Consider the following 14,306-nt stretch of genomic DNA (forward strand, 5'->3'; position numbering starts at 1 on the left):
ATTTATGAAAACAGTTGTCCTATATATTTAAAAAAAAATAGTTTCTTTATCTGTGCTAACACATTCTTGTGCATCCTTAATAAACTAGAGTTACTTTCAACAACGTGTAGGTAATAGAAAAACAATGGAATCAAACCAAGGAGATAATTTGTATTGTAGATGTTAAAAGACTTCCAGTGTAATTTTGTTGCGACAAAAAGAGTTGAATTTTGGAAGTTCTTGGCTCCCATTTGTTATGGAAAGCTGCTGGTTATGTGACAGCAGAAGAACTCAAAACATGATTCACAATGAATGTCAATCCTTCACCTCCAATATGAAGGCTTCCCAACTATTCAACTTGCTGAGCATAACTGGTTTTACTTAACATATCTAGAAAAGGCTGCTCCTGTTCAACTGACCAGTGAGAAAGGACTGGACTTCTTCAAAACGGGTATTGGAGCAACAGTTTGTTATATATTTTTTTATACTTTTTTAACTGTCCGATCCCACCTTGTAAGGAGAGCACTTGTTTGTTCAGCTAAAAGGAACCCCCTTCATGGTCCTTTTGGGTTTGCTCAGTCAACTGTTTTGTGCAACAGTGGCAGAGGCACACTGGAATTGTGTACCCATTCATTGTGATTACACAGACAGAAGCAAATGTATGTTGTCTGTGACGGTAGATGGGAGAGGGAAAGGAGATGCATGGTTCCCATGGATAAGAGGACAGTAAGGTTTGTTTGGGGTTCTTCTTGTGGTTGCTTATTTTTATCTTTCATTTTACATATTATTTTCTCTCTTTTGGTTAAATTTTGTTTTTTTTTTGTTCTATTTGTGGGTTTTTGTTGGGGTTTTTTGTGGTCTTTTTTTTTTTGTTTGGTTTGTGGGCTTTTTTCTGTGTTTTTTTTTCTTTTTTCTTTTTTTTTTCTTTTTTTACTTTTTTTTTCTTTTTTTTTTTTTTTTTTTTTGCTATGTCATGAAATCATAGCAGTCATTCCTCTAATAGAAACTGACAGGACATAAAAGACAGAACTATCAGATGAACACACACAATGACTAGAAATATATCGACAGAGAAAAGACTTAATTTAGCTTTGAGAAACTGTCCCAAAAATAAAATCCTGTATTAACAAGTGCAAAAAACAAACAAAAAAAAAGAAACTCCAAACATTAAAACACAGTGTATAAAATGGTGTGAGAAAGTTAAGTCACCAAACAGCCTTTTAGTCAATAAAAAGCTGTGTTTGTGTGTCCTTGTTGTTTGGGTAGTGGCCCATTCTTTTCATTTTACCCAAAAGGTCATTCAAGAAGAGATCTGAGGGTAAAGCACTCAGTCCTTGCTATTTTTGACTGTAGTAATTTGGGCCTGTTGTGTTTCTATCATGTAAGATGAATCCTTTCTTTTATTCCTCATTGGTTGAATTATCTTCCAAAGTTGTTATACTTCCAAAGCCCAGTCCTGTTGAGTTCTGTGCTGCTGAGACTGTAAGTACTGTATGTAAGAGAATTAATACAAGAACACACAGTTTAAGTCTGCTGTTACACAGTCTTGATGCTGATGAAACTGTGAGCGATGTCCTGTGACACATTGTAGAGCCACTTGTTTTTGTAGTCCCTTTGGGTTGATGATCTGATAATAGTCCCCATCTGACATCACAGCATTCTGGTTCTGCATTGGTTGGATAGTTTTCATAGAGCCCTGTAGAGTAAAAACAAAAGAAAAGTAAATAACAGGCACAAGGATTGGCAGAAGTGTAGTTTGAAGGAACAGTCAACATTTAGTCTAAGCTGTTGAATCCATATCTTTGGGTGAGACTGAGGCTCTCAGAAGTCCTGCTATTCTGTAAAATCAGAGATGTTAAAGGAATATGCATCATCTAACAGGAAGCAGCATCAGAAGATCATTCAGCAGAAGTATGACCCTGAGCATGATTGTGTAAAGAAGCAACATTAAAAAGCAATTATAGATATTTGAATGTAAGGATGTTGAATTCTTCCTCTTTGGGAATTAACAACCAATGATGAAGTAAGAACTAATCAACCAGGATGTTTCCACAAACTTTGGACCTTGAAATTCTTCTTTCAGTAGTATGCGAGAACATAAAGACAGACATTAAATAACAAAGAATGAAGTACTGATGATATTGGCTGTTTTGATTTTCAAACCTATGCAAATGAAACTGCATCACAGGAACTCTTCCAAACAGAGTTGTTTAGAATCCACTTTTTTTATCCTACTTCATCTGAGTTCTACCAGCTGGATATTGCCTTCAACATATCCCAAAGGAGAAAATCTGTCCTTGCCACACAATGATTGAATCTCCTGATGTTTCAGATTATACGTACAGCTAGGTCATTTTTGCCTTTGAACTTTACTGAGTTCAAACGATCTGATTACAAAGTTTTGAATACTAAGAGGAACTCCATCTTTTTGGAAATTGTCAGTGTTGTCTGTATTACTGCGTAGGAGATTAACATAACCACAGTGTTGTGTTTGCTTCTCACATACCTTTTCCTCTGATAAATTAAAATAAGCTGATTTGTCTAGTTAACTAGTGTTCAAATGCAAGAATGCCTAACATAGTGGACAAACATTTTTTCTCCATTTAAACTTATTTTAGATTAAAATCTGCAGTAAATCTCTGTGGTAGAACTAGGTTTTTCTAGGGGAAAAAAATCTATCTATGCTGAAATATTAGGATAGTGTTTTTGAAAGCAGCTTTATTTCTTGAAACAAGGATTACATTTTTTCCACAACAGCAATATTACTTCCAAAAAGCATTTTAGGTGTAACATTCTTAGGTCCAGCCACCAGATTTCTTGCACTTTGTGAATAACCTGTAAAGAAAAGCAGTACATCTTAAAATATGATAAATCTGAACACTTCAGTTCCTACTTCCACAATACTGATCTGCAACTAAACAAAAAATATGTTAGGTGTGCTAAGAATGTTAAAATGCCTAGACTGACACATTTTTACATAGCTGACACAATTGTCTGCTAGGCTATATCTGAGTCCAAATAAAGTTGCATTTGTTTTTGGACTTAATCAAATTTTTAAAGATGCAAAAATGAAAGCAACTTGTTTCATGTTCTGTAAATTCAGAGTTTGTCCTATGCTAAACCTAACAATTTTTTTCACGTCTGCAGTCAAAAACTTAATTACAAAGGTTGAAAATTATTTATTCTCACTCTAGAACATAGCTGAAAGGATCATATTTTTCTTTTAGAAATTCTATTGCTTTTTGGAACTTCTGAACAATTGTTCATTGAAGATATAATAAAACAGCCTTATTTTCTGAGACTCATCTTTTGGTGTTTATGTGCTCAAGTCTGTTTTTAAACACTGTAACACACAGGCAATGCCTCCCAAAGCAGGGAATTATGATTTGTTCTGTGAACTGCAGCAGCTCAAACGATTAGTAGTAATTGAAGAGACACAGAGAACGGTTAATGCTTTGATCCCACTGAGGCTTGTTTACTTTTCAAGCTATGTTTTCTGCCTTTCTTGTTACTGGAAAACCCAGACTTCTTTTGAAATCAAAGCTATGTATATAAGTTGGCAATCAAAATATATTTAAATAATCCATATGCACTTACTGAATTATAAATAAATTGATGACAAGTCCACATTCAAAGAGGAATTGAACTTGTATCTTAATGTAAAATTACATTTCCTCTTTATTTCAATTCAGCAATTGAATTTAGGTTTTGAATTTGCAGTTTCATATTAAATAAACAGTTAACCTCAGAGCCACTATTCATATGATGATGTAGAAGATTTAGATAAGTTCAGTAAGATCTTTTGTACTGAACACAACCGATATTCTTCACCACATACTTGTTTGTTGCCATATATATAAGTTTTTGCTCCTTGGATATAATTAGTCCATCTATTAAGTCAGACGTTTACAAATGTGTGACTTAACTAGAAATCCAGGTAAACTGGCTACATTTCCTTGGAAAATCGAGGAGGAAAAACTGGTTTATCCTTTTATCAAAATATTCATCAAAACCACAGAATGGTTTGGGTTGGATGGCACCTTAAAATTATCTAGTTTCAAACTCCCTGCTGTGTGCAGGGATACCTTTCACTTGACCAGGCTGCTCAAAGCTCCATCCAACTTGACCTTGAACATTTCTACGAATGCGGAGTCCACAGCTTCTCTGGGCAACTTGTTCCAGTTCCACACCACCCTCAAAGTAAAATTTCTTCCTAAAATTCCTCCCTAATATCTAATCTAAACCTACTTTTCCAGTTTGAAACCATTCCACCTTGTCCTATCACCACTCACTATTTTAAAAAAGTCTTTCTCCATCTTTCTTGCAGGCTCCCTTCAAGTGCTGGAAGGCCACAATTAGTGCAGCCAAAGCCTTTTCTTTTCCAGGGTGAAAAAATCACAGTTCTCTTAGTCTTTCCTCATAGGAAAAGTGCTCCATTCCTTTGATCGTCTTGGTGTCCCTTCTCTGGACTTATTCCAACAGGTTGATGTCCTTCCTGTGCTGAGGTCCTGGAGCTGGATGCAGTGTCCCAGGTGAGGTCTTACCAGAGCAAAGTAGAGGTTTGGTGCTGCCTCCTTTGACCTCGTGGCCTTGCTGCTTTTGATGCATCCCAGGACATAGTGGCTGCACTGTCTGTGCTGAGAGCACTCTGCTGGATCATGTACAGCCTCTCATCCACCAGCACCCCCAAGTCCTTCTGGGCAGGGCTGCTTTTGATCTGTTCATGCCCCAGCCAGTTTTTATATCAGGGTTGCCTTGACCCAAGCAACTTTTATTTGGTCTTGTTAAACCTCATGAGATTCCCATAGGCCCACTTCTTGAGCTTGCCTAGGTCCCTCTGAATAGCATCCCATCCTTCAGATGTGTCAACCACTCTTGGGATCACCTGAAAATTTACTAAGGGTGAACTCGATCTCTTCATTGACAGAGATATGAAACAACACTTCATGGTAGAACACCGCTTGGTTGGTCAGGCAGGACTGGCCCTTGCTGACTGTCTCAAACCATCTCCCTGTCTGCATGTGCCTTAGCATAGCTTCTAGAGGATCTGTTATGGGATCTTCCCCGCCACAGAGGTGAGCCTGACAGTTTGCATTTCTTAGCATCTTCCTTGACCTATCAACTACTACCCTTTATAAAGATGTGTTTAATGTTGTCCTTTTTCCAGTCACCTGGGACTTGACCTGATTGTCATGACTTTTCAAATATCATGGAGTATGGCTTGGCAACTACATCGACCAAATCCCTTGGGTCTCTGGGGATATAACTCCTTGGGTCTCACAGACTTATGCACATTCATGCTCCTCAGGCAGTTACGAACCTTTCCTTACAGTGGGAGGGACTTTTGCTCCAGTCCACATTCTGCTGTCCATCCAGTTAAAAGACAGAGGAAGAGAGGTTGCCATTCAAGACTGAGGCAAAAGTGTTTTTAACTATCTCAGCCTCCTCCTCACCCATCCTTATCAGTTTTGCACCATTGTTTATAGAGCCTTCTTCGGCCTTCCTTTCCTTGTTAATATATGTGTAGAAGCCCTTTTTAATTCTTTGCATGTCTTGACAAGTTCAGTTCCAGCCTCCTCTTGACCTTCCTTGCCCCATCTCTACATAACCTGATTTCATCTCTATGCTTTTCCAAGGTTACCTGTCCTTGCTTCCACTGCCTGTGCATTTTCTTCTCACCCTTTTGTTTGACTTTTGTTTTGTTTAAATATTAAATACATGTATATAAGTAATAAAAGCGATATCTGTACCTATCAAACCACCAAGGCTTCCCCCTTCCTCTTAGGCTTTACAGTTCAGTTTGTAGACATCATTATTTTATATTACTTGGACGTTTAGTAAATGTATTTCTGAGGCTGACCAGCCAGTTGTAACTGGCTTGTAATGTACTTTGCTTTTCACTTTTTACTTAAAATTCTCAATTCTCTGTCTTCATTTCCCAACTCTTCCCAGCACTCAGCTATATTTCACCAGCAGAAATCTTAGTCCATATGGAAGTACTTGGACCTCTGCTGTAATCAAAGATCTAGAATTTGCCAGGAGACTATTTGATTTCAAACCATTCTCCAGGCAGATATGCTATCACTCACAAAGGTCATGTAAAAGCTTTCTCTTTTTTGGTAACCAGATAAGTTTTTTCCCACGTGAAGATAAAATTTTGATGATCAGCACAGAAGTTAAATATGTGGGGACTGTGTGTTACTAATGCCGATGCAAGTATTAGGGCTACTGGTTCTACTGAGATTGTTAATGGAGACTTGAATGGATAAATTCTGTATGTCCTGCTCAGTTGAATCAGATTAAAAGAAAAAGGAGTGACAGCATGAATATCATATTCACTTTGTGGAATGTACCTTGGGGAAAAAGCAGAAAAGCCCAAGCAAGTTCTCACACAAAAACTGAAATCACAAAGACTGTCGATGCATGCATGGCCTGCTGATCAGCTAGATCACCACCTAACTCAGAGACTGCTGTGGTTTCTGCCTGGGTAGTTGCAGAAAACAGCCTATAAAAGCAGTGGTTGCATTCCTATGACTCTCCTCAGCACTGTCAGGATGTGTGACGCTTGTGGCTGGATTTGAATCTGCAGCAGGTGGTCTGACTTGGCTTCTTGGTTTATTTGTACAGAAAGAGTTATGAAGCCACAGTATTCTGCATTATGAGAAACTGGTCTGGTTGATATATGTGTTGTCATTGCTGGATAAGTATTTGGGAAGCCACAGAAACAAAACAGATCTTATGATATGTTACGTTTGCTCCTCTTTTCCTTTCTGTAGAACTGTTCATTTTTCACATAGATTTCTGATTATTTTTGAGAGGTATATAAAGTTTCTTGTGCTTGAAAAAAAGATTTGGAAACAAGATAAGTGGATTTAGTATACCAGAAGTTTTGAATACTCCATTTTATTGTGAAACCCAAAGTAAACAATGTCTGCCAAGAGTGATCCATCCAGCATTGACATCATTTTATCAGTGAATGCCAGCACTCTGCATGGCATTTCTGTTTCTGAGGAATTATTTCTGAGATTTCGGTATTAACATTTTCCAACTACGGAAGTCAAGAGAACACATTAGATATTATATGACTAGATTTCACTGCTTGCTTACAACTGATCTGGAAGCCAGAACTTTTTGATCTTATCCAGATGGTTTTCTCAATTTCTAAATTGCTGTGCCTGTGACACATCATGATGATTAGACATGTATTTTATACCTTTCATATTATAAAAAAAAAAAAGAAACAAAATTATATGTAAGAGTATTGAAGATGAATAAATTACTCTTTATTCAAACAGATTATTCTTAAACTGGTGAATACTAGTCTTCAGCTCTTTTGAAAAGGCTTGCTTTCATTACTCAATTCCAGTTGCTGGCGGAGATCGGGGTTGGAGATCTGTGTTGCTGTGTTTTAAGATTCTTTTTATCGCTATATGTTGGTTATTATTTAAGAGAGTTGACTCATGAACATTTTCTTATGTGTATGTTCCCACATCCAAGAAGAATTCATAGTGTTTCTTCATGATATATGGATTTCTTCCCTATATTATGCATAGCGCAAATTTCCTGCTGCTGGTGCAAATCAGTTACTCCTCTAAAACTGAGCTGCTGCAAGGCAGAAAAATTACTAAATAGATGACTCTCAAAACTACACAATGAAAATTTTTACCTCTCCTGTTTTGAGATACAGGAAAACTTGCTTCTAGAAAGCATTTGTCTTTTCCCAGTCCCTCTCCTTTTGCTTCTACATGCATAATCTTTGATTAAAAGGATGTGCTATTGTGACATAATAGGAAAGAGTATCTTGGATTACAATACAGAGTGTAATAAAAGGTATCTATTCTATCGCCACCTGTTGAGGGTGGGGGCAGTGATCCTTATCTCCGCGGGAGATGTTCTGCTAATGGGCCATCCATTGAAACCAGGCAGGGCATTGTTCTTTATCTTTTCACAACCCATCCTTCCTCCAGCGAGTCATTTTCTGCTAATGGCCCATTGAGTCCCACTGTGGGACTGATAAAATTACTTCATCCCATTGGAAGTTGCTCCAGCCAGGGGGAAGAGCCCAACATTTCTTACCAAAATAAAAACAGAGGTTTTGGGACACTAAGGGAACCCCTTTCTCCACTGGACTCCAGAGGAAAACCGGATTTCTCCACATCACCACTGGACCTTTAGAAGGAAACTGCACATTCTGCAGGAGCACTGCTTCAACTGAGTCACATCTGTCACTGCAGGAGGATGCAGCCACCATTTAATGGGACTGCTACCAACACCCTGCCTGACGGGGTGTCAGGTTGTACTCTGACTTGTCAGGGTTTGGAGTTTTGTTTCTTTGTAGTACTGTATTTCTGTTTTAATTTCTCTAGAAAAGAATTGTTATTCCTAATTCCCATCTTTGCCTGAGAGCCGCTTGATTTCAAAATTATAATAATTTGGAGGGAGGGGGTTTACATTCTCCATTTCAAAGAGAGACTCCTACCTTTCTTAGCAGACACCTGTCCTCCAAACTAGGACAAAGAGTTATACATATCTAAGTACTGGGTCACCATAGAAAGTTTAGGGATATCAATAAGTAAATTGTCTGGGTCATTATTATAGGAGATTAATATTTACAGCTAATAAGCTCATTATGATATTGGGAAAGTCCCAATACTCAAGACTAGAAGAATACTAGATGCATAAAGATGAGGTATTTAGTTGACAGATTTTGCTGCAAAAACATGTCAAATTTTCCATGTAAGCAGATCCATGGCTAGTAACGATTTAAACCATGCTTGTCAAACATAAAAGGGATTTGTCCTGCTGTCTGTATTAGCTTAATATTTTGATATTCTAGGACCTATTAAGAGGTGCAGGCAGGAGGCAAATGACACATTATTATGAGATATTTTTAGAGGAAGAACTTGGAAAAAATATATGGGTTTTTAAAATTTGCTAAGAACAGCATAAAGCAGATTGAATTCAGAGTGATTTTCTCTTCTTGAATTGTTCTACAAAGAGATAGATTGTATTGCTTTCTATATATCACATTTTCTCAAGGAAATTGCTTTTCAAATTGCACTGAAATCAGCACATTTGTTTTGAAAGAGACACACTATAGCTAAACCTGTTGGTGAAACCCAGTCAAACATCTGCCCCTTGAGAGGAAGCTGCAGTTTACAGAATTTCTCTTAATACTTTTGCTAAGCTTTTTTAGTCATCAGAATTCTACAGATTGATGAGAATTCTCTGTAATAATTCTCACTATATCTTTAGAAACATTAGACTGTGCTATGAAGCATGACTGACAATTTTATTTCCAGTGAATTCTTTACTCTAAAGGAGGTGGAGTTTCCATGGAAGTGTTACTTTGCACGGCTCACATAAACATATGTTACTGTTATTTGCCAGAAATTTATTCACACTGTGTTCCAAACAACTGACTTGTTAATCAGAACACACAAAATTAGGAGTCTAAATTAATATGAACTGAAAGATATTAGTGATTTAAAGCACCTGAATCGCCTGTCTACCTACTTATCCTTTTTCTTCCTTTACTTTCTCCTTCTGATTTAAAATTCTCAGAAATCTGTTCAACAACACAAGAGAATGGACAAATTTGATTCACCTCTTGATGGCAGAAGACTCATTCTGATGGTACTGCTCTTAGGAAGTACTAGGGGGTGTCATCATGCTTTTGGAATAGTTAATGCAACACATTCCTGCCTTGTTGCTGCTCACTACATTCCCTTCTTTTCCTTCAAAGAGGAACTCTCTCTCTCCATTAAATGCCATGGTATCTCTTGTACAGATAAAGAGTGTGAGTATGTGGCTGAGATTTCTGGCCTGAGACTTGGTGCTGGGTGATAGCCCTGTTATGCCACAGGGCACAAAGAGGCCATAAGTCATGGTCATTACAAAGCAAGCCCTTGGGAACTGAGTATCTATCACATGTCAACCCTAAAAACCTCTGAAGGGATTTTTCTTCACTCTAGCTCTAGTCTAATTTTGTAGACAAAATATGCATTGTGGTTGGCTTAGGGTAGTATGGTACTGTAGCTCATCTCCTTATTTAATTAAGGAAGAGACAACTACTAGAAAACAATCCTGCTGGTATGAGCACTGTTTTCTTAGAAGTTACAGTTAAAAACCTTGATCTGGAACTCTGCTTGGAATAACTCACTGTAATTTGCTATGTGTGTGTATGTACACCTGAAAACTCTTGCTATCTCCCTCAAATGAGATTCTGGCTTGCATGGGCAGTTCTGGGCACCTGAGCTGTAAAAAGAAACACTGTATGAAAACACTGGAAACTTTAGTCATATGGATATGAACTCCAAAGGCCTAAACTGAAGGTAATCACTCAGTTTTAATGAATCTGAATACCAGCATGTCAGCATGGTACCTGATGGAAGGATCATTTTTTTTTCCTTCTATGTCCTGGAAGAAAGTGAGCAAGAAGGGAACACTAAATTCTTTCTATCTAACTGCATATTTCCATAATCAGAACCACACTGTGATTCTGATTATTTTGATTAATCTCTCAAGTATTTTCTTTTGCACTGCAGTTATTCCACACCCTCATATGCATTTCTACAAAAGTCCAGTTCTGGTGATACAAAATGAGTGTATCATGATTTCTCCCTTTCCTGTTATATGCTTTCTTTAGAGGTGATCAACGATATGAGGCCTTCAGGAATTTCCAGGAAGTTGTTATTAATGCATATTATAAACTACAATTTATTTTCTTTTAAATGTAATGACAAATATAACAATGACTGCACTATTTCTTGGGGAAAAATAGCCACTTCCATGCTGTTTTCTCCTCATGTGGACCTTCCAAGAAGGGTAAAGCCCTTGTTATTAATTCCTTTTGCAGCCTCCAGGTTTTTGGTTTTGGTTTGGTTTTTCTTTTCCTTTCAGACCCCAACATCACAAAAATCCTGTCCTGAAAGAAAAAAAATAAATGTGTGGGTTTCCTGTTGTCCACCAGTACTGCCATGCCCTCATCTCCAGCAGATCACTGTGCTCTGACTCACTGCTGTGGTAGGACAGGACTGAAAGGGGAGGTGGAAGCTCAAATTACAGGTACTGTTTTTGTGTTCATCCTGAGCTCTGGGAGGTAGTGAACACCAAATAAAACCAGCTATTCCTTGCATACCTTTTCTTGTTACTTGATACCTAAATATTAAATAAAGATACCTTTTGACTTTTTTGTGTTTTTCTAACGGAGAGACAGATCCATAAATAGAAATCTCAGAAGGTGTATACCAGACAGAAACTCACAAACAGTGCAGTAGATGTCCCTCAAGACATGGGTGAACTTCTTTCAGCGGTTTTTCTTCGAGAGTTTCAAGGTCTCTCTCACAAACTATGCTGAGGTAGAGTGTTTTATCTGCTGTTGAGCTCACTGTACTTTGTATCAAATAAATCTGTTTTCATTAAGCTGTAGAGAGGTACTATTCTTTATTACTGCAGCAGATTATAGTCTAATTTCTCATTGTTTAGTGTCAGGAAGCACTTCTACAGTGAGCAGCTGCTTAATAAGGGTGAAAATGGGCCTGTATCCCAGACAGAGTTTGAATTGCAGCCTTGTACCTGTCCTCAACACCTTCCCTTGCACACAACTTTCTAGAGTCAGCATATTGACTCCTGTGGCTCTGTGAATACAAGCTCTGCTCTGCTGCTGCTGGGTTTGGACTTGAAATGACAAAAAGTTCAACCAAATATTTGTTAGTGGGCTGCTGAGATGAGATTTAGGTCACTGTGATTTTAAGTGTCTGCCATAAGACCCTGGTGTCTAATAGCAGCTATAGTAAATAGAGTACAGCCAGAGATGTGAACAAGTTCTCTCATCAGGTGCAAGTGCCAACTCGGGGTGAATGAAACAGCTCTCAGCTCCGCTGTTTACACCAATGACTCTAGTGAGAGCTTAGTCACAGAAATGATGCGTAGATACTCACATTATTAATACCTGCAATAAAATGAGTTTAATCCTCCCCAAAAGCTGCTTTTTCATCCCAAACTCAGAGATGTCAGGAGTCTTTTCACAATCATCTATTTTTTGTGTTTTAGGAAGGAATTTGGCTTACAAGTTATACCAGGAAAATGAGGAGATGGACATATATTTCCTAACAGATTTTCTGAAGTACATGCTAAGATGATTTTGTTTGCTGTTGGTTTAGTTTCTTGCCATTGTGTATGTGTATGTGTGTACACATGCATATACATGAACACACACATACATATAGATCGTGTACTTGTGGTAAATAAAATTTTCCTAAGTCTCTCACTTCTATTGTACTACCTTAAACTGAAAAATAATGCCCATTTTCTTACTGCATATACATATTAGAAAGCTATATATTTTTTTAAATGCATTCAAGTGCTAAGCACCTTATTGATGATTCAAAATTTTAATTCAGCTGACTTTTTGTTATATTTTCTTTTGCATACAGATGGATATTGCTTGACTGTGTTTAATGGGTTTAATCTCCAAGAAAAAAATTCAGTAAATGCCTTGCTATGAGAACCACCCTAAATCTAAACACAGGGTAAAAGGAGAAGTGAGTGGCCATAATTCATATGCATACACCTGAGATGGTATGTAGCATTTATGGATTTTTATAATTGACTCTGCTTTTAAATAGCTTACCTTAGACAACTTATTTAGTATCAAGATTACCACCAGTGGCACCCTAATTTAGAGGTGAACACAGTTTAATTGCTGATATTTGGATGAGGGTGTCAAATGATCTAAGTGTTGATTTTTTTTTTTTTTAATCAGGTTTTTGGGAATAAGTTGCCTGAATATCTTCAAGATTCTCAGATGATAGTCTAGGCACTGGAAATCTGAAGGTAACCTTGGTATAAGCTAAAATTTTGAGTGGATGACTTCCATCCATTCCTGAAAAAAGTATCTGTGGTACCTGAGATATACATTAGCAAAGTATTCATAGGTGGTAAGCAGACTCTATAGGAAACAAAGAAAGATCAGTTCTTCACAGGTGAGCAACTGAATCTTAAATTTCTTCACTAGTGAAAGATCTTTTCTTAAATGTTTTCTGAGACTTGCTGCACAATTTTGAATGCTGTGCTTCAGATTCTTAATTCTTCTGGCATAAGAATGCAGGCAATCAAAGGTGAAGATGCTAAAAATTGGACCTACCTTTTTCTTTTTTTTTCTGAATATTGCATGACATGCAACCTTTTTACTCCAAATATTGTATGAAATGAAGTAAAATAAATCCTCCACTAAATTATAAAGTGTAAAAAATAACCAGAACAATTTTTTTCTAGTAATTTTGTTTTGTAAAGCGGATGACTGGCAGACTGTATCGTAACTGTACATTACTAGGTCTGAGCTCAAATCCTAGCACTTCCAACAAATCTGAGCTGGAATGCCTTCAGGTTCCCAGAGTTAAATCCATGAAAACAAGTGAAATTAGTTTTTCTATACCTGTACAGATGAAACTTGATAGTCCTCCATAGATGACATCATCATTGTCTGGTAATATAAAGGGACACCTCGTTTGAACCTCCAAACAGTATTGCTTGCAAGGAATTCTGTTGCTGCAGTGAAACTGTGTGACTTCAAAATACTGGGAACAGAGCCAGGCTTTGTAGACAGTCTGGAAAAAAGAGAAGAACCAGAAATATAGATGGATGACAATAGCACTGTCATTATTAGAAGAACATACTGTACTGCACACCTACATTAATGCTGCTTTTGGAAGAAAATTTTGAGAGAATATCACCTGGATAAAATATGCTCTTAACTTTTGACTGTCCTCCCACTTCAGAAATGAAAACTCCAGCCAAGTTATTTAAAAGCAACAGTTATTTAGGACTAGGCTTATGTTATTTTATTATCTTGGTTTGTAAACAGTTATGTCTCTTAGATGTGATTTTTATTAGACACGTGCATGCATGGAACACAGCCTGGTCCCTGCACCACCATAATCTGAGATCCCAATCTTATTTGAAGCTGGACAAGGACAAATTTATGAAAGTGCATGCAAGAAAGAGTTGAAAATTGGGCTCAGGCCAAGTCTGTCTTTATATCTTCTAGAGCTAAACTATCAGGTAGCAATAGATGGTGCTGCTTCCCTTCAAATAAAACCTTATCCAGTCCACAGCATTACAACATGCATTAGGGTACCTGAACACCAACAGCTGTAGAGTAGGGATAAATCTGCTGCAGTGAAAACCAGTGTCTACATTTGGATGCTAAAAGGAACACTTTAAAGATGCTCTCATCTGATGCTGCATAGCTGTGGCTGCAGAACTTGTGATTATTGCAATTATTGTCACCATTTAAACAAAAAAGTAAAATACACGTGCTGATT

General features: G+C 37.4%; 1 protein-coding gene across 1 annotated transcript in view; it reads right to left on the minus strand.

Moving 5' to 3' along the window:
- Positions 1-918: 918 nt before the first annotated feature.
- Positions 919-14,306, minus strand: part of NALF1 (NALCN channel auxiliary factor 1) — a 465,536-nt gene continuing 452,148 nt past the window's right edge. Inside the window, exons 2-3 of the mRNA XM_033052999.2 lie at positions 13,418-13,589; positions 919-1,675 (exon numbers count right to left, since the gene is read on the minus strand). Coding sequence (XP_032908890.1) covers positions 1,380-1,675; positions 13,418-13,589 — 468 coding nt within the window. The 3' untranslated portion in view covers positions 919-1,379. The remainder of the gene's footprint in view (positions 1,676-13,417; positions 13,590-14,306) is intronic.

Source organism: Catharus ustulatus, chromosome 2 (assembly GCF_009819885.2).
Source record: "Catharus ustulatus isolate bCatUst1 chromosome 2, bCatUst1.pri.v2, whole genome shotgun sequence".
In the NCBI taxonomy this organism is placed as follows: domain Eukaryota; kingdom Metazoa; phylum Chordata; class Aves; order Passeriformes; family Turdidae; genus Catharus; species Catharus ustulatus.